This window comes from Lucilia sericata, unplaced genomic scaffold (assembly GCF_015586225.1).
Source record: "Lucilia sericata isolate MDLA Ls3-8-SP2 unplaced genomic scaffold, ASM1558622v1 Contig000007F_arrow, whole genome shotgun sequence".
Classification (NCBI taxonomy): Eukaryota; Metazoa; Arthropoda; class Insecta; order Diptera; family Calliphoridae; genus Lucilia; species Lucilia sericata.
The window spans coordinates 1,417,501-1,442,833 of NW_023994048.1; the positions used below are offsets into that span (position 1 = coordinate 1,417,501).

At 29.2% G+C, this 25,333-nt stretch overlaps 1 protein-coding gene across 3 annotated transcripts in view; it reads right to left on the reverse strand.

Moving 5' to 3' along the window:
* The window catches only part of LOC119602578 (putative uncharacterized protein DDB_G0282133), a 326,929-nt gene that overhangs the window by 36,651 nt on the left and 264,945 nt on the right, over window positions 1–25,333 (reverse strand). For all 3 annotated transcript variants that reach the window (XM_037954179.1, XM_037954171.1, XM_037954186.1), the window contains 5 exons: window positions 18,576–18,782; window positions 17,934–18,079; window positions 15,324–15,474; window positions 3,107–3,237; window positions 609–768 (listed from right to left, as the gene is read on the reverse strand). In XM_037954179.1, the coding sequence (XP_037810107.1) occupies window positions 609–768; window positions 3,107–3,237; window positions 15,324–15,474; window positions 17,934–18,079; window positions 18,576–18,782 (795 nt within the window). The remainder of the gene's footprint in view (window positions 1–608; window positions 769–3,106; window positions 3,238–15,323; window positions 15,475–17,933; window positions 18,080–18,575; window positions 18,783–25,333) is intronic.

A 25,333-nucleotide genomic window follows, 5' to 3' on the forward strand; every position in this document is an offset into this window, starting at 1 on the left:
TAGTGCTACTGATTAAAATTATTTTTGGGACTAAAATGGAATATGTAAGCTTGTATTATATCAATTGGTCATAATTAAGCTGACTGATTTATTTAGTATTTATAGTTTTGCAAAGTTGAACTGCAAGTTTTAACTGCTGCGAAGCCATCTGCGTCAATTACATATGTCTGTATATGAAAATGGGAATATTTGTTCTTTGCAAATACTCTAAATACTTAACAAATGGACTACCCTGTATTGTAATTTTTTTGTTTGATTACACGTATGTATTATGCATGATGTTATTTTGCATAAACCAATAATATAAAATGGTATGCAAATGTTTACAATCGATGCTCATTTACGTTTCAATAAATAACGAAATAATAAAGATAATTATTATATGTATGCATGTATGTAAGTATGTATGAAATAAAAATGCAAATATTTAATTCATTGCAACTGTTGTAATAGAATAGGAAAAATAAAATAAAAAATCAAACTAAAATATAATATTTCGATAAAATTTATAATTTTTGGGACTATATACTTTTTTTATTTACATTTATATGATTGTTAAATAAATAAAAAACGCACAAAAACAAACAAAAAATCTTTTGTTAACTTACATCTTATTCTTAGATTCACCATGGCACTTGTTGTTTCCCCACGATCATTTGCAGCTGAACAGGCATACAATCCAGCATGTACTCGTGCCACACGTTGTAATACCAAAGAACGTGTTGAAATAATAATGCCCCAAGATACATTCTGAGTAACGGGAACACCCTGCAGAAAATGAAGGTAGAAAAAGTAAAATTTGCATTGAAAAAATAGTACTATTCCAAAAAAGACAACAGAAATTTTAATGTGCTGCAAATATTTTTAAACAAAACAAAAATACTATAAATAAGTAAAACAAAATAAGGTTTCTGGGAAAGACAAATTTATGGGTGCCCAAAAATATGAGTTCAGTTCTAGTTCAGTTCTAGTTCAGTTCTAGTTCAGTTCTAGTTCAGTTCTAGTTCAGTTCTAGTTCAGTTCTAGTTCAGATCTAGTTCAGATCTAGTTCAGTTCTAGTTCAGTTCTAGTTCAGTCCTAGTTCAGTTCTAGTTCAGTTCTAGTTCAGTTAGTCAGTTCTAGTTCAGTTCTAGTTCAGTTCTAGTTCAGTTCTAGTTCAGTTCTAGTTCAGTTCTAGTTCAGTTCTAGTTCAGTTCTAGTTCAGTTCTAGTTCAGTTCTAGTTCAGTTCTAGTTCAGTTCTAGTTCAGTTCTAGTTCAGTTCTAGTTCAGTTCTAGTTCAGTTCTAGTTCAGTTCTAGTTCAGTTCTAGTTCAGTTCTAGTTCAGTTCTAGTTCAGTTCTAGTTCAGTTCTAGTTCAGTTCTAGTTCAGTTCTAGTTCAGTTCTAGTTCAGTTCTAGTTCAGTTCTAGTTCAGTTCTAGTTCAGTTCTAGTTCAGTTCTAGTTCAGTTCTAGTTCAGTTCTAGTTCAGTTCTAGTTCAGTTCTAGTTCAGTTCTAGTTCAGTTCTAGTTCAGTTCTAGTTCAGTTCTAGTTCAGTTCTAGTTCAGTTCTAGTTCAGTTCTAGTTCAGTTCTAGTTCAGTTCTAGTTCAGTTCTAGTTCAGTTCTAGTTCAGTTCTAGTTCAGTTCTAGTTCAGTTCTAGTTCAGTTCTAGTTCAGTTCTAGTTCAGTTCTAGTTCAGTTCTGTTCTAGTTCAGTTCTAGTTCAGTTCTAGTTCAGTTCTAGTTCAGTTCTAGTTCAGTTCTAGTTCAGTTCTAGTTCAGTTCTAGTTCAGTTCTAGTTCAGTTCTAGTTCAGTTCTAGTTCAGTTCTAGTTCAGTTCTAGTTCAGTTCTAGTTCAGTTCTAGTTCAGTTCTAGTTCAGTTCTAGTTCAGTTCTAGTTCAGTTCTAGTTCAGTTCTAGTTCAAGTTCTAGTTCAGTTCTAGTTCAGTTCTAGTTCAGTTCTAGTTCAGTTCTAGTTCAGTTCTAGTTCAGTTCTAGTTCAGTTCTAGTTCAGTTCTAGTTCAGTTCTAGTTCAGTTCTAGTTCAGTTCTAGTTCAGTTCTAGTTCAGTTCTAGTTCAGTTATAGTTCAGTTCAGTAGTTCAGTCTAGTTCAGTTCTAGTTCAGTTCTAGTTCAGTTCTAGTTCAGTTTAGTTCAGTTCTAGTTCAGTTCTAGTTCAGTTCTAGTTTCAGTTCTAGTTCAGTTCTAGTTCAGTTCTAGTTCAGTTCTAGTTCAGTTCTAGTTCAGTTCTAGTTCAGTTCTAGTCAGTTCTAGTTCAGTTCTAGTTCAGTTCTAGTTCAGTTCTAGTTTCAGTTCTAGTTCAGTTCTAGTTCAGTTCTAGTTCAGTTCTAGTTCAGTTCCAGTTCAGTTTCTAGTTCAGTTCTAGTTCAGTTCTAGTTCAGTTCTAGTTCAGTTCTAGTTAAGTTCTAGTTCAGTTCTAGTCAGTTCTAGTTCAGTTCTAGTTCAGTTCTAGTTCAGTTCTAGTTCAGTTCTAGTTCAGTTCTAGTCAGTTCTAGTTCAGTTCTAGTTCAGTTCTAGTTCAGTTCTAGTTCAGTTCTAGTTCAGTTCTAGTTCAGTTCTAGTTCAGTTCTAGTTCAGTTCTAGTTCAGTTCTAGTTCAGTTCTAGTTCAGTTCTAGTTCAGTTCTAGTTCAGTTCTAGTTCAGTTCTAGTTCAGTTCTAGTTCAGTTCTAGTTCAGTTCTAGTTCTTAAAAAATTAGTTTAGCGAACTCTAAAAATTTGTTTAGCAAAACTTGCCCTATTGTCAACAATGTATACGTTCAACTAAACAACTTTATATTATGTAATGAGATTTCAAATTAGATTCATCTAAAAATATGTATGCAATAATATTAAATGATATAACCACTAACATGATTAGGGTTTCATACGAAACATACATTAAGATAAATAAATTGAAATTCAAAATTAGATCTCCAACATATTCAACAGGACTACGTATACAAACAGTATACTGGTAACTGTATTGGTATTATTAAAATCATTAGAATTTATTAACTTACAACCACATTCAAATCAAAGATAAACTTATTTAATATTTATAAGACTTTTACAGTGCTATGAAAACAAGTATGAGATTGTGAGTGGGAAATTGTTGAAAATTATACTTACATTATGTGACCAAGTAATACGATGTTCCTTAGGATTTGCTTTAATATGACATTCGAAATAAACATCATCGCCTTCTTTAATGTCATCCGGTTTCAATGTGGAGCCTAATGACAATGTTACTTGTGGTGGATCTGATTATCATGATTGTCATTTTTATTGTAAGGTCATGTTAAACATGTTACATACATCCACACATACACACATGTTGACAAACATGTCAGACGGAAGTTGAAGTGATTGTTTGTGATACCGTTTTCGGTTTGACATTATAATAACGTTTCATCCATGCCATGTAAGGTTATTTAAAGGAGCATGATTGTGAGAAAGAAATGCGAGCAAAAAGAAAGTAGAAATAAAAGGTAATATATAGTTAAATTTAATTTGCAAAAACGTATACTACGTTCTTTTTTGGCCTTATACAACAAAGAACCTCTTCGTTTTAATTTATTTTGAATATGTATGCTTATCTTAGTGTATAATAGGTCTGTATGTAAAGTGTATTTAAACACACTTTTCTGTTTTGTTTCATAAATCTACTTACTTTTTTCTGCTGCTATTTTAAGTTTCATTAAAATCTTTAGCCAACCATACAAACGTATTAACGCCCCTTTTTATACAGTTAACATTGTAATAATCGTAAATTTTATAGAGTTGTTTAAGTTGCCATACACGCATTGTGCCAAACCCATGAACATGAAAATGCAACAATGTTCACTTGTAGCTACACTTATATAGATACATATACAGAAAAAACATTACATACAGTTACTTTTTCAGCTGAAGTTTTTATGTTTGTAGTATCCCTGCAGTACACGTTGACTACCACGCTCTAGGAATATTACTTTTTACTACTAAGTAGAAAAACAATTTGCCTATACGTGTAATCTTGACACTGCATTTATTAGATATGAAAACATTTTTATTTCGCTTCTCTCTGAATTACTTTGAGACACTGAATTGATAATTTACTTCCGTTTCTTCTATATCATCCAAATAATTAAAGACTTTGGGTACTTATTACCGAAATCGGTTAACTTAACATTAAATAAAACTGCTGGTATATGTATCACTTCACAATCATAAAAATATACTTTATATGTACAAGTACATGTTCCAAAAAGGAGCGTATTTAATAGGAAGTATAAATTGGGGCTTAAAGCAGATAATGTAATATTATACTATGACATTTTGTCTTTAGTTTTTGGAGTAAATTGAAAACTTATACGATAAGTCATACAATGTAGAAGTTTTACTCTTAAAATCTTATAATTTATATTTAATATGATCATTGATGCGGTTTGGCCACATTTTGTGTTGGAAATCATAGTTAGTAACAACCTTTATTGATCTGTTGTTTTGATGTTAACTGTATTATTCAGCTACTGGAAACATCTCAATTTTTCAATTTGTGTAGCTTGCACAGTATTAGACTCACACAGATTTGGACAATTTAGCTTACAGGAATGTTGAAAAAGTGATTTATTTGAAACAAACTCAAAAATAGCGCAGTTTTTTTTTTTAATTTTGTTGGAGCTAGTTTTTTCAATGCAAATCTTGTTAATAAGATTTACATTTAAAAAAAATCGTTCCCTAATTGTAAAAGTTCTGAAATTTTATTCTTTTAAGAATATATTTTGTTTATTTTTATAATTTAACAATTCCACATTTCATTGATAAAACATAAGTAAATCCAATATAGCGCCTAATTAAACCCATCACTGATATTTTTTTGCTAACAACCAACTTCCAAAAATAAGTATATATATAAACATACATAAAAAAACAATTCAAAACAACGTTTCCAAATCTGTGTATAAAAAGCCCACTTGAATTCATATAAATTCAAAAAGCCAAATTTCATTACATTCATTTTTCCAAATTAGTTGTGAAAGAGTTTTTGTTTGGAAACTTTAAATTTGTCTATACATACATTAAAATGCCTTCCAAAAATATTCATTTTGGTTTTGTTTTTGTTACTGTCATGAAACTAAAAGTTTTCTCAATTTAATTTTTAAGCTTATAAATAATTCTCTTAAAATGGAATATACTATAGAATAATATTGTTTGTTTTACGTAATTAACTTTAAAAAAATTAAAACTTTTTCTTAACTATTTGCTTTTTATTTATAAAAATTATAAATATAAAAATAGTCATATACTATATATGTATGTATTAAATTTATCACAAGCTATGCAAAAAATTTCACTAATATTATGAAGGCAAAACTGTAGACAAGTGTAAAAGCTAGATGCCTTTAACAAAAACCAAACAAAATACATACATATTTAAAAAAAAAAAACTTTTTCTTTTCATTATGTAAGAAACCTTTCTCCGTTTCTCTTTCCCTGATAGTTTCATATTTTGTTTGACATTAAACGCACAAAAGGCTGCTATATATTTTAAACAATTTTAAGTGTTGTTTCAGTAAGTTAAATGAATGTTTATGTATAAGCGAGCGAGCGAGTGTGTGTGTATAGCCAAAAGAGAGGTAAAGTAAAATTAATTAGCTAAATGACATGAAATTTTATTTAAAGTTTTTTTTTGCTACATACGCGTTTGCATAAGTTATATATACTTACGCTTATATGTATGTATATAAGTATGTATATGTAATATTTTGCTTTTATATTTTCATTCGTTATACATACTACTGTTTCTCTGCTGCAAGTTTTGTAATAAGTAGTGGTGTCAAAAACTTTAACATAACAAAAGTTTATTTGTGTATATTGTAACTGTTGTTGTTGTTAGCAGCAGTATTTTCACTAGGGTTCTTTTTTTTTGTTTTTCTTTTAGTTTTTAGTTCCACCAAAGTATATTGTGTGTTTGCATGTATTAGTTTTGGATTTTCGAAAGTAAGTGTTTAACTTTGAGTGTATGTGGTTTGTTGGTTATTTTGAGATTTATTTTTATTTTAAAATCGTATATGTATGCTTACACAAACATTTTACATATTAATATTGTTAATTAAGTAGTTGCTTTTGATATATTAAATGCTTAGAATTTATTACTGTTTAACACAATTTCACACTTTTTTGTTATCAAAATCTTGCACATTTGCATATTATTAATATGAATTGCACTATAATGCCTAAATGAAAATCAAATTTATATTATGTATATATTTTTAAATGAAAATATAATCATGTTTGAAAATACTCTACGTATAATTGATATTTAATTCAAAGGTAATACTCATACGCAATGGTGTCACCTTTTAAGGAGAAAATTAAAAACATTGCTAAACCTTTGCACAGTGGGGCAGAATGGAAATTTTTTGGAAATAAATCTGGCATTTCTAAACGGCTGATCCGATCGGGATAAAATTTGGCGTGAGCGTAGCCAAGGAGTATTCGAGTTTAAATTTTGAAGATGAACCCTGCAGATGCCCCAGGGACGGCGCTGTGGCGGCTCAAAGTAGGGTACCTACGACATGTAAAATTTTTAAACTCGTGCCATTTTTTTGTTTTTCACCCAAATACAAAGATTTTTATATTTTGTGAAAGCGCTCGACGAGATCTTGAAAAAACATGCTTGGACATACTACTTATCTCTTATAATATCCGAGTTATAGGCATTTAAAAATTTAGTGATACAAAATTTACCATACCTTGGTCCGCCTTTTTTTGAATACCGGGCGTAATTTTGGACCAAATGGACTCAATTTTTTCTTGTTAGTTAGACAACAAAATTTCCAATAATATACAAAAAATTTCAGATCAATATCGTTTACAGATCCAAAAATATACGTTTTTTAATTTAAAAATTCAAAAAATTTTAGATTTTTGGCGTTTTTTTGCCAAAAATGTGTCTTAACTCTTTTATTAATAAAATAAAATTTTTATTAAGAACATATAACAATTTTATAGTTTTCTAAAAGGTACCTTTACGCAGAACGCTTTGGCGTAAAAAACTTGTCCTATTTTTTTAAAAATGTTGCCACTGCGTCCTTCCGAATATGACCTATTTTTTATCAAAACTTCAACTTTGGGCGACATGTTCTAAAATCCCAAAGCTGGGATCAGAAAACTGAAAGCAGTTTTGGAAACCTCAATATGTTTTCTATTTACTCCAAAAGTATTTTCCCAGCCCTGAAAGAAATGTGGACCCTATGGGCAAAAAAGTAAAAAATCCCATTTTTGGGATTTTCATTCCTATTTTTGGGAATTGCGGGATGCCCTTTGACCTTTTCAATTTAACAAGCGTTGAAAATTTCATTGAGTTTTGTTCATAAATAAAGATTTTGTCATATATTACATATTTGTTTAATTTCTAAAACTATGATTTATATCAAAATTTTAATAGGATCGCAGATAGCTTTCCCGCCCACCGAAATATAAAACACAATTTAATACAATATCATCAGTTAGTATAATAGCTTTTTTTATTTGAACTGTTTATCTTAAACATAATACAATTAATTCTTACAACCTACTTATATAGTTAATTCCTAACACTACTTATTTTCTATAAAATAATCTGTCATATCGGTATACATATCCAGAAGGTAATATAAGTCCTTTAAATCTTCCTTGTTATAGAGTGATAGAGTTTCATAACAAATCCATCTTTTTCGCATAGTTGAAAGAACAGGATCAGAAGATAGAAGTAAACTATTAAAAATATCTTCATTCTGTGATTGCCTGGAGCATTTTCTTGAGCTGAATAGTTGAACATGCTTAAAATCTCGATTCCTCGCTTCCTGGGCTTCTTCTGTTAACTCTCCAAGTGGAAGAATATTCGATTCAATTATTATTTGACCATGACACAATACTTTGTGTACTGTTGGTGTTAGTTCCCTCCATGATACAGAGATACAAGTAATTTAGAAATTTCAGATGTGTATTCCCCAAATCGATTTTCATTAATTTTATGTTTACTATTCAGTGCCATTAAAATAGTTTTAACTCTTCGAAGCAACTCCTTGTCGATTCCAGTTATTTTTGAAGTAATTTCAAAATCACGAAAAAACCTTCTCGCCGTATTACCGTCATTTGTACTACCGCAACTTGAAAGTGGTTTGTCGATGTTTAATCCCATCTGAACTTTAAATTCTTCTTGGATTCTGCTTTTTTCCGCAGCTCTCAGTTCTTTCAATTCTTCATTATTTTTTGTTGATTTAGTAGGATAGTTTGTTTTTTTTTCCTGGATCGCCTTATATGATGGTAATATATTGTGTCCTTTTTCATGCAGAGCTTTCCTTAATATTTGGTACTTATTTCGACTGAGACCCAGTTCCAACATAAGCGCTATTGCTTCCTCTTCAGTAAAATTTGATTATGATGTTGGAGTTGGTATACTTTCCACAATTCGCTTAAGTCGTTTTGGTGATGCATTAGGAAGAATAGTTGCAATATGTACGACATCCATATGTTGGTTTTCCTTTTTCAGCATTTCGTTAAATGTATCAGCAATTTCCTCATTTGAGATTGAAAAAAGTTTTTGTGTGACCCTCTTTTTTTTACCTTGAACATAAGTCTTCGTATGACTTGCAAGGCGCTCCTATTGATGTGTTGTAAGTTGAGATTTCCGTAGTAGTTTCCATCCAACTACAAAATTTTAATCGAAATTTCTTTTGATTTCCATCCACAGACTTACTTTTTACATCAAAAAGTTTTCAATTTTTGATATGCCTGTTTTGTCTACTTTTCTACTATATGTAGTTTTTATATAATTTGAAATGTCTTCAATTCTTTCTGGCCCTTTTGAAGATATACTCCATAAAACGGAACACAACTCTTCGTACTTTAATGTAATCTTCATTGTAGATTTATTAAATATGGTACTTAAAATCTGAGAAGTTTACTTATATACCAATTCTTGTCATTTCCGATACAGGTATTCCAAAGTAAAAAATTACGAATTGTCTACCTATTAACATTTAGGACTATGTATATTACTATAACCTGTAATTCAGTCATTGATATTTCTTATTAGTGAATGAATCGAAATTATCATTACCTGTATATTTTTACCTACATGATCATAAACGAAACAGAACGAAATGATCTGTCGAAAAAATTTAGGTAAAAAATAGTTATAAATTTTTGAAAATTTAAGCATAATAGGACCTTTCAATTATAAGGATAAGCAAACAAATAGAAAATAGGTAAATATAAGATTTAAATATGTGCTGTCATACTTAATACTAAAATATGAAAAAGATGAAATTAAAGGACACAGGTTTAAATGAACATATTTTTGAATGTAATTGAGATATTGGCTTGAAATTTTTTGTAAATGGTCGAGAATTTCCATATCTAACTAAAAAATGATATTAAGGGATAAATATTGACTAAATTGTTGTAGCTATCTGCGATCCTATTAAAATTTTGATATAAATCATAGTTTTAGAAATTAAACAAATATGTAATATATGACAAAATCTTTATTTATGAACAAAACTCAATGAAATTTTCAACGCTTGTTAAATTTGTCATTTCAAATAAGAATATGCAAAAAAAAATTGAAAAGGTCAAAGGGCATCCCGCAATTCCCAAAAATAGGAATGAAAATCCCAAAAATGGGATTTTTTACTTTTTTGCCCATAGGGTCCACATTTCTTTCAGGGCTGGGAAAATACTTTTGGAGTAAATAGAAAACATATTGAGGTTTCCAAAACTGCTTTCAGTTTTCTTATCCCAGCTTTGGGATTTTAGAACATGTCGCCCAAATTTGAAGTTTTGATAAAAAAATAGGTCATATTCGGAAGGACGCAGTGGCAACATTTTCAAAAAATAGGACAAGTTTTTTACGCCAAAGCGTTCTGCGTAAAGATACCTTTTAGAAAACTATAAAATTGTTATATGTTCTTAATAAAAATTTTATTTTATTAATAAAAGAGTTAAGACACATTTTTGGCAAAAAAACGCCAAAAATCTAAAATTTTTTGAATTTTTAAATTAAAAAACGTATATTTTTGGATCTGTAAACGATATTGATCTGAAATTTTTTGTATATTATTGGAAATTTTGTTGTCTAACTAACAAGAAAAAATTGAGTCCATTTGGTCCAAAATTACGCCCGGTATTCAAAAAAAGGCGGACCAAGGTATGGTAAATTTTGTATCACTAAATTTTTAAATGCCTATAACTCGGATATTATAAGAGATAAGTAGTATGTCCAAGCATGTTTTTTTCAAGATCTCGTCGAGCGCTTTCAGAAAATATAAAAATCCTTGTATTTGGGTGAAAAACAAAAAAATGGCACGAGTTTAAAAATTTTACATGTCGTAGGTACCCTACTTTGAGCCGCCACAGCGCCGTCCCTGGGGCATCTGTAGGGTTCATCTTCAAAACTTAAACTCGAATACTCCTTGGCTACGCTCACGCCAAATTTTATCCCGATCGGATCAGCCGTTTAGAAATGCCAGATTTATTTCCAAAAAATTTCCATTCTGCCCCACTGTGCTTTGGTAAGTTATTTGAATTTTGAAATTTAAATCAATTTTTGATTATAAAGTCATACTTTTACTAAACTATCGTATTTATGTTAGAAAATTTCATTTCATCAAATTAACTTGAAAATTTTAATTTGATTACAAGGTTTATATGGACGGCATCGCTAAATCGATTCAGAAAATGATTCTAAATCCTACTATACCCTAAAGCCAGAAGAGAACGTTTAAAACTGGAATAAGATATTTCGATTATGTATTGTTGCTAGTTATCATCCAACTAAATGTTGTTATTGTTTAAGTAGGTGTATACCCTCTGCATTATAGTGGTGTAGGGTTTAAAAAGAAAAATTAATTACAAATTCGAATATTATCACAAAATACAATTTTTGTTAGAAAAGCTCATTTTTCCCAAAACACAATAAAACACCTATTTTTACTAGAAAATAGTGTACTACACAAGTTGCTGGGGCTGGCAGCCCTTGAGCGATTACTTCGGGTCATTCCGGTACGTAGAACCGGCTGTCGAAAAATAGAATTTTCATTATTTCATCTATTTTTCATAAGATTTTCCAATTTTGACAAGAATTTTCAATAGAAAATAGAAAATTTGACCTGAATTTTTATTAAAAAATTAGAATTTTTGTCAGATAATTTAATTTTTACAAAAAATTTAATATTCACAAAAAATATCAAATTTTCCATAGACCATCAAATTAACACTGTAAAAACTTGAACTTTAAAATGGAACAATTTAATACTGAAAAATGTTTATAGAAAAACAACTCAATATGTATATTTTAAAAACAATTTTATATTTTGTTTATTTTTTCACACAATAACTGCAACATTTTAGCGCCGTAAGAACTGAAACGCTGTCAACACAATTCAATAGAATGCATTTTTTGTTTTGTTGTTTATTTTTTAGTATTTTATTTTCGTTTATTTATTTTTAACAAAAAATAATATTTTTTCAATGACTATCTCTAAGCAAAATATTTTTTTAAAGATAGTAAAATATGTATGTATAGGAAAAACTAAAAATTGTCATACAAATAACAACTATTTGCTCAAATGTATATATATGTAAATGTATATATGCTATAAATTAACTAAAAAATTCTAGGAAAAAAAATATTTTTAAAAATGACTTTTTTAAACTTTGAAACATTAGTTGTGTGAAAAATCGTAATCTTTAACAAACATTTTATAGTTGTGTTTTCAGCACTAACAGGAAATGTACGGTAAGCATTACACTGCTTAGAATGAATCAGCTATGACATAAATACATAGTTATACCTGATATATTCACGCTTTGAATAAAACAATTCCAAAATTTTCGTCAACTTGGTGCTGAAAATAAAAACTAAGTCCGGCTTATGAAATAAAAACTTCATGCCATACCATAACATTTAGGTACTTGGTTATAAAAAAATTTTGTTTTTAACATCAATTGCCATTTTCTGTTTATATTTTATTGTGCCAAATACAAAGAGAATGTATTTTTTTTTTAAACAAATAACTCATGTTTAGCCACAGGGGAAATAAACAAAAAATAAAAACAATAAAATGCAAATTAAGCAAAAGTTTTGTGTTGTTATTTAAAAAAATGTGTTCAAAAAAAAGAAACAATAATCAAAATGGCAAACAACTTTTTCCAAAAATTTTGTGAAATGAAATTTTTCGATGAATTTTGTACTACACTGAAAAAAACGTAAAAAATCAGAAAAATAAATTTGATAATATAAAAAATATAAATTATGTATATTTTATATGCCAACTTGATTCAAATTTAAAGCTGAGCTGTTCGGACTTTGAGGTCGTTTTATTAAAACAGAACTGTGTTTCCATTAGCTGATAAATTTTTAACAAAAAATTACTTTCAAAATTAGATACAATAAAATTAATTTGTAATTTAAAAAATTCTAACCATTAATATATGCTTAACTTTCAGTGTATGCTCTATCTCCTCTTAAGAATTTCACACAACAAATTTATTTAATTCCTTAATATTTTGACATGACAAATACATGTAGATTTAAATGGTTTTCAAATGTGCCATAAAATGTTGTAGTTTGTTTTCAAGCCAAAATATTACGACCAGCAAATGTGTTGGTGATAAAGGGATTTTAATTATACCCTACACCACTTTAGTGGGGAGGGAAGTATATTGGGTTTGTGCTGATGTTTGTAACGCACAATAATATTGGTATACCTTAAATTATACCAATCGGCTTAGAATCATTTTCTGAGACGATTTAGCTATGTCCGTCCGTCCATGTAAACCTTGTAATCAAACTACAGATCGCAATTTTAAAGATAATTCAATTAAATTTGGTACATAATCTTCTATTGTCCCATGAACAAAGTCTATTGAAAATGGTTAAAATCGGTCTATTATTTCACCTAGCCCCAATACAACTGAACCCGACGAATAGGACTTTTAAGTTCACAATTATGTTTAATATATTTGTATCTCGTATCTCGAAAAAGCTGCAGAACCAAGTTCTATACTAGCCTTGATGACCCTCATGAATTTTATAGTTATAGGGTCTCATTTGATCATAGCCCCTATACAAAGCCCCCTTCAAACTTTGACTTAAATGACCACAATTTTAATCAAAAATAAATGGCTTAAGTATATCTGAGGCAAGGTACAATTCAACTTTATTTATGAAAACTAAATCACATTTTTTTGTAACAGGTGTAGGGTATTATATGGTCAGCCTCACCCGACTATAATTTCTTACTTGTTATACCCTACACCACTTTAGTGGGGAGGGTATATTGGATTTGTGATGATGTTTGTAACATACAAAAATATTCTTCCTAGACCCACCTTAAAGTATATCAATCGGCTTAGAATCGTTTTCTGAGTCGATTAAGCTATGTCCGTCCGTCCGTCCGTCTGGCTGGCTGGCTGTCCATGTAAACCTTGTGCGCAAGGTACAGGTCGCAATTTTCAAGATAATTGGATGAAATTTGGCACGCACGTTTTATTTGACCCAAGGATGAATCCTATTGAAAATGGTTAAAATCGGTACATTATTTCACTTAGCCCCCACAGAACCCCCGAAAAGGGCTTCTGAGCTCATAATTATGTTAAATATACAGATATATCGATAAAATATGGCACAACTAAGTTTTATAGAAGTATTGATGACCCTGCCAAATTTCATAAAGATCGGGCCCCATTTGACCATAGCTCCCATACAAAGTCGTCTTCAGAAAATTACTTGAATGTCCCAAATTAACTTATAAACACAAATATCGCGATGAAATTCAGCACAATAAAATATTATGTAAATATAAATATATTCACAAAATTTTATCGGGCTTGGTCCATATTTGCCCCTAGCCCCCATATAAAGCCTCTTTCAGAAAATTAGTTTTTCATCCATAAATTGCTTAAATGTATCGGAACAAGGGAATATTGAAGATAAATGCTTTATTATGAAAAATAAATCATATTTAATATTCATAACTGGTGTAGGGTATCATATGGTCGGCCACGCCCGACTATACTTTCTTACTTGTTTTTGACTTATTTTTATATGCAAAGAGACGGGAAAATATATAAACATGGAAATATTTGCTAAAGGCCCCCCGAAAAGAAGAAATATTTTATAAATCTAGTATAACAAACCGTATTCTAATGGAAAAAACTTATATTTGTAAGAAATACTCTTTTGAAAGTCAAATTCATGCTAGAAAAATGTTTCATTAAAAAACATAAAATTTGTCATTTCAAAATGGTATTATGACCAGAAAATGGAATTTTAACTAAAAGAACAAATCGTTGCAAGAAGATAACAAGAACAACAAATTCTAACTAGAAGATCGAATTTTAATTAAAAATTAAATTTTCACTAGTTCATTTCATTCATTTTTCACTAGTTCATTCTTTGTAAATATAGTTGTTATATTAAATTATCTGTAAATTTATATATTTGATATTTTCTTAAATATTTATATAAAGTTTAATGTTTAAATTTCAACTAAATTCTCATTGGAAAATTCAATTCTTAATAATTATTCTTAACCTTGAAATATATTCTACAAATGTTATTTCGTTTCTTAAATATATATTTTCATTTTCAAATTTACCACTATAACCTACTGCCTTAAGCGATTGCAGATTCTACTTATATAGTATTTATCTGCAACAATGTTTAATCCATATACATACGAGTTTAAACACAACTATATATACACACATAAGTACATATATATGTATGTATGTATATGTTCTATTTTATAGCCCCTAACTTTCTTTTCATGCTTAAAATTAAAATTTATTATATTAAATCATATCAAAAAGCAAACAAACAAATAAAACAAAATGGCAAAAAAAAAAAAAACAATACAATTGAAATGTTTCATATTTTATCTAGATTTTTCCTTATCAGCCTCATGCTGGAAAATTGTTGTTGAAATTGTTACTTCTGTTCGTATAGTAGGTGTTTATTATTTCACTTTTTATTTCGGGGGAATGGGGGTCATGTTGTTGGTGTTGTTTGAAAATTTATGTTTAAAGTCTTTATAACAATAAATTTATGATTATGTATCTAGCGATGACAACTTTATCATCATTTGCAAATATACAGCAGCAGCAGAGTTTAATGTGTTTGCTAAAAAAAGTATATATGTTGCACAGAAAAAAACAAAACATCGACAATGTTAACATGTATGAGGGGTACATTTAGTTTAAAGATTTATGACAAAAGTTTTACTTGGTGGAATTTATTTGTTGGAATTATTTATGTATTATTTGTATATTTTGTTAAATAAATACTTTTAGAAATGTTGTAAAATTTACTTACACATGACATTGAGCATTAAAGAGTCTTCTAAAGCTGAATTTTGTAAGCGTGGGTTTGATCCCTCACACTTAAGTAGGGTGCCATCATCTTCTGGTTGTGGATTAAAGGTGAGTGTAGATAGAACTTTACCATTTATTTGGGATGTAGATAACTGAAATTCAAATGAGGAAGATGTTTATTAAAATTATTAACTATAAAGGTATAACATATTTAAGAAATATTTCTTAAATAAGAAAAAGATAGAAAATAATGTTTTTTTATATCCCACACCACAATATGAACGGTATACTTTTACTTCTTTCAGATGTACCCAAACAATATTTTTGGTACTTTTTCTTATAACTTATAAACTTTTGATTGTAGTCAATAGACCAGTCTGTAGTCAAGTCGATAGTCTATATATAGACTGCAGTCTAGACTATAGACAAGACTGTGGAAAAAGATAAAGACTATAGTCTAAAGCTTGTCTATAGTTTAATCAAGTCTATAGTATAGTCTATAGTCTAGTCCGTACTCAAGCTTATAGTGTAGTCTAGTTTATAGTCTAGTCCATAGTCAAGCCTATATCTAGGCTAAAGTCTAGTCTATAGTCTAGTCTATAGTCTAGTCTATAGTCTAGTCTATAGTCCTAGTCTATAGTCTAGTCTATAGTCTAGTCTATAGTCTAGTCTATAGTCTAGTCTATAGTCTAGTCTATAGTCTAGTCTATAGTCTAGTCCTATAGTCTAGTCCTATAGTCTAGTCTATAGTCTAGTCTATAGTCTAGTCTATAGTCCTAGCTATAGTCTAGTCTATAGTCTAGTCTATAGTCTAGTCTATAGTCTAGTCTATAGTCTAGTCTATAGTCTAGTCTATAGTCTAGTCTATAGTCTAGTCTATAGTCTAGTCTATAGTCTAGTCCTATAGTCTAGTCTATAGTCTAGTCTATAGTCTAGTCTATAGTCTAGTCTATAGTCTAGTCTATAGTCTAGTCTATAGTCTAGTCTATAGTCTAGTCTATAGTCTAGTCTATAGTCTAGTCTATAGTCTAGTCTATAGTCTAGTCTATAGTCTAGTCTATAGTCTAGTCTATAGTCTAGTCTATAGTCTAGTCTATAGTCTAGTCTATAGTCTAGTCTATAGTCTAGTCTATAGTCTAGTCTATAGTCTAGTCTATAGTCTAGTCTATAGTCTAGTCTATAGTCTAGTCTATAGTCTAGTCTATAGTCTAGTCTATAGTCTATAGTCTAGTCTATAGTCTAGTCTATAGTCTAGTCTATAGTCTAGTCTATAGTCTAGTCTATAGTCTAGTCTATAGTCTAGTCTATAGTCTAGTCTATAGTCTAGTCTATAGTCTAGTCTATAGTCTAGTCTATAGTCTAGTCTATAGTCTAGTCTATAGTCTAGTCTATAGTCTAGTCTATAGTCTAGTCTATAGTCTAGTCTATAGTCTAGTCTATAGTCTAGTCTATAGTCTAGTCTAGTCTATAGTCTAGTCTATAGTCTAGTCTATAGTCTAGTCTATAGTCTAGTCTATAGTCTAGTCTATAGTCTAGTCTATAGTCTAGTCTATAGTCTAGTCTATAGTCTAGTCTATAGTCTAGTCTATAGTCTAGTCTATAGTCTAGTCTATAGTCTAGTCTATAGTCTAGTCTATAGTCTAGTCTATAGTCTAGTCTATAGTCTAGTCTATAGTCTAGTCTATAGTCTAGTCTATAGTCTAGTCTATAGTCTAGTCTATAGTCTAGTCTATAGTCTAGTCTATAGTCTAGTCTATAGTCTAGTCTATAGTCTAGTCTATAGTCTAGTCTATAGTCTAGTCTATAGTCTAGTCTATAGTCTAGTCTATAGTCTAGTCTATAGTCTAGTCTATAGTCTAGTCTATAGTCTAGTCTATAGTCTAGTCTATAGTCTAGTCTATAGTCTAGTCTATAGTCTAGTCTATAGTCTAGTCTATAGTCTAGTCTATAGTCTAGTCTATAGTCTAGTCTATAGTCTAGTCTATAGTCTAGTCTATAGTCTAGTCTATAGTCTAGTCTATAGTCTAGTCTATAGTCTAGTCTATAGTCTAGTCTATAGTCTAGTCTATAGTCTAGTCTATAGTCTAGTCTATAGTCTAGTCTATAGTCTAGTCTATAGTCTAGTCTATAGTCTAGTCTATAGTCTAGTCTATAGTCTAGTCTATAGTCTAGTCTATAGTCTAGTCTATAGTCTAGTCTATAGTCTAGTCTATAGTCTAGTCTATAGTCTAGTCTATAGTCTAGTCTATAGTCGAATCTAGTCGATAGTATATATAGACTACAGACTAGTCTATCGACAAGACTGCAGATTATGGAGAAGTCAATAGACTATAGACAATGCTAAAGTCAATGCTTGTCTGTAATGTAGTCTATAGTCTAGTCTATTATCAAGTTTGATTGTGAAAAAAGGTACTCAATTTGTTATAAGTTAGTACCATTTCAAAATTTTAATTTTTCATGCCTGGTATAGTTCCATTATATTTGGGTATTCAATACATAAGGTTGATTTATTTACACTATAGTCCATTAAGGAAAATAAAATCCTTAAGACCTTGACACAAATGTGTCTTAAAATTCACTTAAGTAATTGTTCAACTGAAATGCTACTTACCGTTCCTCTCTTAAATGGACGATTATTTTGTGTCCACTTTATTTCTGTATCCGGCACAGAACCTTCCACTATGCAGGTCAAGTTGTACTGAGTGCCCGTTGAGAAAACTTTTTGCTTGTTTGTCAGATTAACAGATGTCGGTTTAACTGCAAAAAGAAAACAAAAATCATAATTAAAAATGTTAAAATTTTCAATTTTATTAAAAAATAAAAATAAAAAATAACCTTATCAACAATCTTAACTACGGTATGCATTTAAAAATCATTACCAACAAAAATGAGTGCTAAAAAATCTTAAAGTGGGGGCTCAGTTAAGACCAGATTACAATAACAAAAAAAAAGAGGTTAAAATGTGCAATATATTAACAAACTTGTTGGCTAAATGTTATGTCCATAAAAGCACGCAACTACGTAGTGCAACTTTAACACGCAATAGCCATAAAGCCTTAGCACAGTCAATGGTCTTTTAGTTCATAGCTATAAAGGTATTAAACAAAAAAAGGCCATTTGTAAAAGTAGCATGATTAATTTTTATTTTAACCAACTAAAAGCCCAGACAACCTTTGAACTTATATTTTTGATTTAATAACCCTTTTACAGTTTCCCACTTATTCTACTTATTTATAAAAAAAAATGTACTTACGCAACATATCAATTCGAATACTGCGCTCCACTGGTGGTACTAATTTGGTGTTCGAAGCCTGGCAACGATAGGTATTGTTCAATGCTGAACGTGTTATGTGCGGAACTTCTAAACGATTGACGGTTACATGACGTCCCATTGAAACACCATTACCGGATTCCAATTGTTGCGTGCCATTCATCCATGTTACTACAGGTTCGGGACGACCTGTAAATAAAATACAAAAAATAATGAATATATTAATATTTTGTATGGGAGCAAAGTTCAGTAAGTAATAAAGTGAAAGGATTAAAAGCTGGTTTATGTTTCAATTTCAAAGTGTATTTATAAGGGAAAAAAAATTAAAACAACATTATTTTTACCATTGTTTGTCGCATTTTTATTCCATTTTACTATTAAATTTCATTCACTATTTAATTTTATAACTTTAAAACAAAAAAAGTAAAATATATCTCATTTTATAAAATTAATAAAATCTAATGTTTAAACTTTAAACAATAAGAATTATGAATATTTTTATTATTAGTAAGAGCTGAAAAAACCCTCCCCAGAATATAATAAATTTTAATTAGGGTCTAATTTTTAATTTTGTTCTTTGTCTGACCGAAATATAATGTCTACATTAGAAAAAAAAAGAGTATTTAAGATGAAACAATTGAAATCAAGAGCAAAACATTTTTAAGTAAAATTTCATATTTTTAGCAACTAAAAGGCAAAAGCATAAAAAGATTTATGACTTTAGCTGTGTGACATAAACATTAAAGGCCTTAGGGATTTGGTCATTATAATACTCTTACCCCATTAAATAAAAATTGGGTAAAATATGTATAAAGTGTATAAATAAGTTTGTGTGTGTGTGTGTGTAATAAGTCAGATTGATTGTTGTAAAATTTAAATATATGACAGTGCCGCAACCTTTGACATACGAAAATTAACAAATTATTTAGACCCAAAAAAAGTTGTTAAATATGAGTATAATTATTGTTTTCTATTTTAATTTGTTGACAAAAGGGAACATTTTGTAAATGGCAATGGTTTAGTTTTAAAAAATTCTATAAAGAACGAAGTATTAGACAAAATTGTAAAATGTGGTTTAAATTATGAGTTTATAGAAATTTTGTAGACTGAGTATACATCTTAAAAGGTTAATGAAACTATAAATTTTAGTTATTTTTATTTTATAAAAAAGGAGAAGGATAATTAAATTATTAATCCCAAAAGACTATTTATAGAATTTTATAATCTATTCTATATACATAAAAGAGTGGCGTTACTGACTGACTGATTCATCGTCGCAGAATCATGATATTTTGACAGTAGATGTGTTTTTGGTTATGTAGATCCATTAAGGAGGGATTTTTGGAAATTTGTACATTTACGGGCAAAAAAGGGAAAAACGGGTAAAACAGGGTTTCTTAATAATCTTACCTTATATTAGTGATACAAGAAAAATTTTAAATACACCTGCATCTACTCTTAACATAAGTAGATGGGTGTCTGGTACTTTTTGGAAATTTGTACTTTTAAGGGGTAAAAATGTGTAACAAATGTGATTTTGGTACCTTTTTTTGGCCCTTTATAACATTTTAACTAATAAACAATATAACATTTTTGTAAATATTTTGAATATAACTCCCAAAATTAGGAGACACCTGTTTCGTACTTTTTTTAAAATTCAGGCCATTTTGGGTGTAAAAGGAAGAAAACTGTATTTTTGGTACTTTTTTTTGCACACTTATAAAACTTTTTCGATTTTTTGAAGTATTCCTATTAAATTACGGACTAACTCTGTAATATTTATTGAAACAACATTTTTGCTATTTCACTGGGGAAAAAAGTACCAAAAAGGGAAAAAAACGGAAAATTTAGTTTTATTCAAACTGACTGAGACAATTTTTATAAAATTTGAAAAAGTAGTTTATTACAAAATAAGCTATTGGTATATTATTTTGGAATTCGAGTACTAAGGCCTATATTTGACCAAATATGAGTAAATTATTTGGTACTTTTTGAAAGCACAATTTTTCTGAAACAAATAAATTCAGATTTGAATCGTTTGAGTTTTATCTGTGATATATAGATTTAAATACGGAATAATTTGTAAACTTAATTCTCGAAAAAGTATATTTCTAAGCGAAAAGGGGAAAAATTGTACTCTTTTTATTAGTACTTTCCACTAAGGTAAAATTTATTCCACTTTTGGTACTTTTTCTCTCTTCAAATGATACTCTTTGTATGTTCTATAATATGAATTCAAAACACATTATTATTAATCATACACGGTCCGCATTGAATAAGATTCTTTAAGAGAAAACTTTTTAGTACTTTTTATCTCATAAATGGTTCTTTTTGAAATTTCTAAAATATTCAACCTAGGAACAAAAATTTTAACGTACATGGTCTTGACTGAATAATATTCTGTAAGTGGGAACTCTTTGGTACTTTTCTATTCTTCAAATGGTACCTTTTAGATTCTATATAATGGTTAACCGGAACACATGACACTCGGTCCTTATTAAATGAGAATTTATTGAGAGAGATTTTTGTACTTTTTCGTTTTTTCGGTGGTACTTTTTGATATTTTTACGATATTGAACATAGATATTGAAAATAAAATTTAAATGTAATTTTGTATGTACTTAATTTTGATTAGGGTAGCGAAGCACCCAGGGTATGCTAGTAAATTATAAACAATCTACATATAAGAGTTGTGTTTGTTCTAAAAAAATTAGATCGAGAATTAGACTGAAAATAAAGGTTATTAACAAAATTAACAAATTTTTCTTATATCAATTGAAAGACTTTTCCAAATCTTAAAGCTGTGGTTATTTAATAGTTTTAAACGAACATTTTTACTTGCTATTACTTTTTAATTTAAACAAAGTGTACATTTTTAATATACTTAGCAACAGCTCGTCAGTTAAGTTTTTCTTTCATTTAATCTTCCTTTCTAGTTATTTGATCTGAATACAATCATGATAATGCTATAAATCTACAAAATAATTTGTTACAAATAAGATTTTAATCTACAACAAGATTTTTTTTTTTCGTTTTCACAAAAACAAACAGCAAAAAAAGTGTATCAATTACATTAGATTGTGATTTTTCTTTGTGCGAATTATTTAACAATAAATCTTAATTTACAAATTTCTATGAAATTGAAATGCTGCAACAACCAAACGGCTCCTCACAGTCGCTACAAAAATGCTCAACACGAAAATCAATTGAATGTTATACCGAAAAAAGTCCTAGGAGTTCAACTTAATTTTGATTTCATAGTATTTTTATTGGAAAATCACTAAATTAAATTGCAATTAAGCAATATAAATTGCTATAAAAAAATAGAATTGTAAGTAATTTATTAATTCAATAGCAGATTTTTTGTGGAGCAAATTTTTCGTGTAAAATATTTCATTGCGCGCTATATGAGTTTCCGGTTGTTCTTTTTTTTGCAATTGCTACTAACAAATAAAGGTTTAACCGGTATCCTAGTACACAATTGTTTAAACATATACAGACAAGAATACAAAGTGAAATAAAATATGTACATACATATAAAAAACCAATTCATACATATTTATATGAGTGTGCATCAAACGATTGTGTAAAGTGCTGAAAGTATAAAATATACCACGTAAACCGTATTTAGTTGTTAGGATTTAACGTCAGTTACAGTTGGTTTTCAATATACAACGAATTAGAAATACTTTGCTAGAATATTTTACTTATATGTATGTACATATATGTACATTAGGGTGGTCCCAAAATTGACTTTGCTGATATTGCAGCCAAAAATGGAGTTTTAGTTCATTGTAAAATATTATTTTTATTTTTTAAAATTGTTGTCCTAACTCCAATGTTTAGCCAGTAAGATAAAAAGGATTTATGATTTTTAGCGTATTTTTCAAGGAGCATATATATATCAAATTGGTACCATGGAAAAGGTGCTTAAAATATGTATGTGATTTTCATTGTTCTAATCCCATTTTCTTCCCAATCTTATGTTTACTTTTTAATTAACCTACACTATTTCAGTGGGGAGGGTATATTGAGTTTGAGCTGTTATTTGTAACGCACAATAATATAGTTCTTATAACCACTTTCAAGTGAGTCAATTTGGCTATGCCCGTCGGTCTATCCAAGTAAATTTTGTAATCAAACTAAAGGTTGCAATTTTAAAGATAATCGTTGAAATTTGACATATGGTCTTCTATTGTATCAGGGACAACCCCTATTGTTAACATCAGTCCACTACTTCACCTTTTGATTATGTTTACTATACTCGTACCAAAAGGGGCACAACTAAGTTTTATGCTATCCTTGATGATTCTTATGAATTTTGAAATTATCTGGCTTTATAAGGCTGATGCCGCGATGAAATTTAACATAAATACAGTTTATGTTGCCGTAAATTTATCCACGAAATTTTATGAGGATCGGTCCACATTTCCCCAAAGTCACCATATAAAGCCTCTTTCAGAAAATTAGATTTTAACAATAAATTGCTTAAGTATACCGGAGGCAAGTACAATTCAACTTAAATCACATTTTATTCTCTAATTGGTGAAGGGTATTAACGGTCGGACTCGCCTGACTTAAATATCTTACGTTTTTATCCTTTGACTTAGCTTACCAAATATTGACAACGTTTCCTAAAGGAAGGCAGTACCTTATTTTTCTCCATACAAACGGGTGACATTAATATATGTATATATGTACATATATTTATGTAAGAAAAATAGTATTGCTTCGTTTCTATTGGAAAAAAAAGGTGTAGAGCTGAACCGAAAGTTTAGTTTATTTCAGGATTCTGTTTCACAAAACTTATTTCCTTTTGTCAATATTCAGTGAAAAAAATTGGTTAATTTTCGGAGTTTGTATGTTTTATTTTTTATAATTACACCCTACACCACTATAATGATGTTTGTAACACCCACAAATATTAGTCCTACATCCACCTTAAAGTATATCAATCGGCTCAGAATCACTTTCTGAGTCGATAGCTATGTCCGTTTGTCTGTCTGTGTGTCCATGTAAAGCTTGTGCGCACGATACTGTGGCAATTATAACCGTACTCCCTTGATAGGCCTTTTGAGCCCATAACTATGTTAACGGATCCAGTACGTTAACAAAAATCGGAAAACAATTTTACTCTACATCTCGAATTTTACAGTTTTTCTGATATATTTAGGCAATTTATTTCAATGTTATCATGGACTTACAGACAGATAGGCGGGCATGTTGATCGGCATACTTTAAGGTAGGTATAGGTCTAATATTTTAAGGCTCAAATCCAATATACCGCCTCCATAATGTGGAGTAGAGTAAAAATACTGAATTAGCGAGAAAATTCTGTATATATCTTCAAAAAATATGGTATTAAGATAAAATTCTGCGAAAACGGTTAGTTTTCAGAAATTAGTATATCTATACAGAATACAGAACCACACGGGTTCTTATGAATTATGTTAGATTTTCTGTGCATATTTAAAATTATACCAAATATTTTCAAATTTAAATTTATTAAATTTCCTTCCATCTTCATAGAAAAATGTTTAAATTAGTTAGTTTTTTTGTTGGTTGCAGTTACACATACATAACTAAAATGATATATAAAAGAAAAAAATTGGCAAACAAAATATATTTTTTTATAAATCTAAAACCATAATTATCTTATATAATTTATTCTAATATTTATTTTAAATAAAATACCATAAATTTAAATATCTTAGATATTTCTTTTTATAATTTTTTAAGTTGAAAAAAAATCGTAATAAAATTATACAAGAAAATAACATTCATATTAATTCCATGTGTTGCAATAAAATTTTAAAACTTATTATGCACAGACACCGCTGCTTTATATATATTACTACAAATACTTAAATATACACAAAAACACAACATAGTCCCTGAAATGTTGTCAGAAAAATTATGATTTATAGTACCCAGTACACTACACGACTTTAGGTCTGTATAGTATAGTGTATAAAATACCTACAGTGTAGGTCCTACACCTCTAATGTTGGCTGCTGCTAGTTAAAAATAATATGCTGGAGAATGGCTCTACATGAAGCATAAGTTTATAGCCAGAAAAATTGTACACGAATGTATAATATTATAGTTGCCGCTACTGCTGTTTGCCAAGTAATGCAGTAATTTTTCAATATTTTATATTGTAACAACGTTTTTTTTTTTCGTAAAGTTTTTCCAGCTTTTTAAACACTTACACAAAATACTACATATATAAATATAGATTAATATTATAAAGGTCCTTAAAAAATTTTATTGAAAGAGTTTATTTTTGTTACTTAGTCTCTTAAAGTTTTTTAAAGAACAAAATTAACAATATATTCCTGCTCGATAACTTGCATTATGAATATCATTTAAATAAATTCTTTGATTTAAATTTATTTGAAGCATTACTTTTTGGAGGACAGGTCTAATAAATATTATGTTTGTTTGTATATTCAGTTTTTGTTTATGTGTAAGTTTGTTTGTCCATGTTTGTACATTCATATCTTTAGAGACTTTTTAAAAGATTTACGACACCGCATATGTCTGCAGGTCAAAATCAGTAAGAAGAAAATACAAAAATTAAAAAAATATACGTTAAACTGTTTTTGTGGTTTTTGCAGTTTACCAGCTATACCCAATATGCTTCGCTACCCGAAATAAATAAAATCCACCTTCGTAAGTCCGGGTATTATTGACCCCATATATTAAAGTATGAAGTATTTTTTTCTTCTTAAATAACT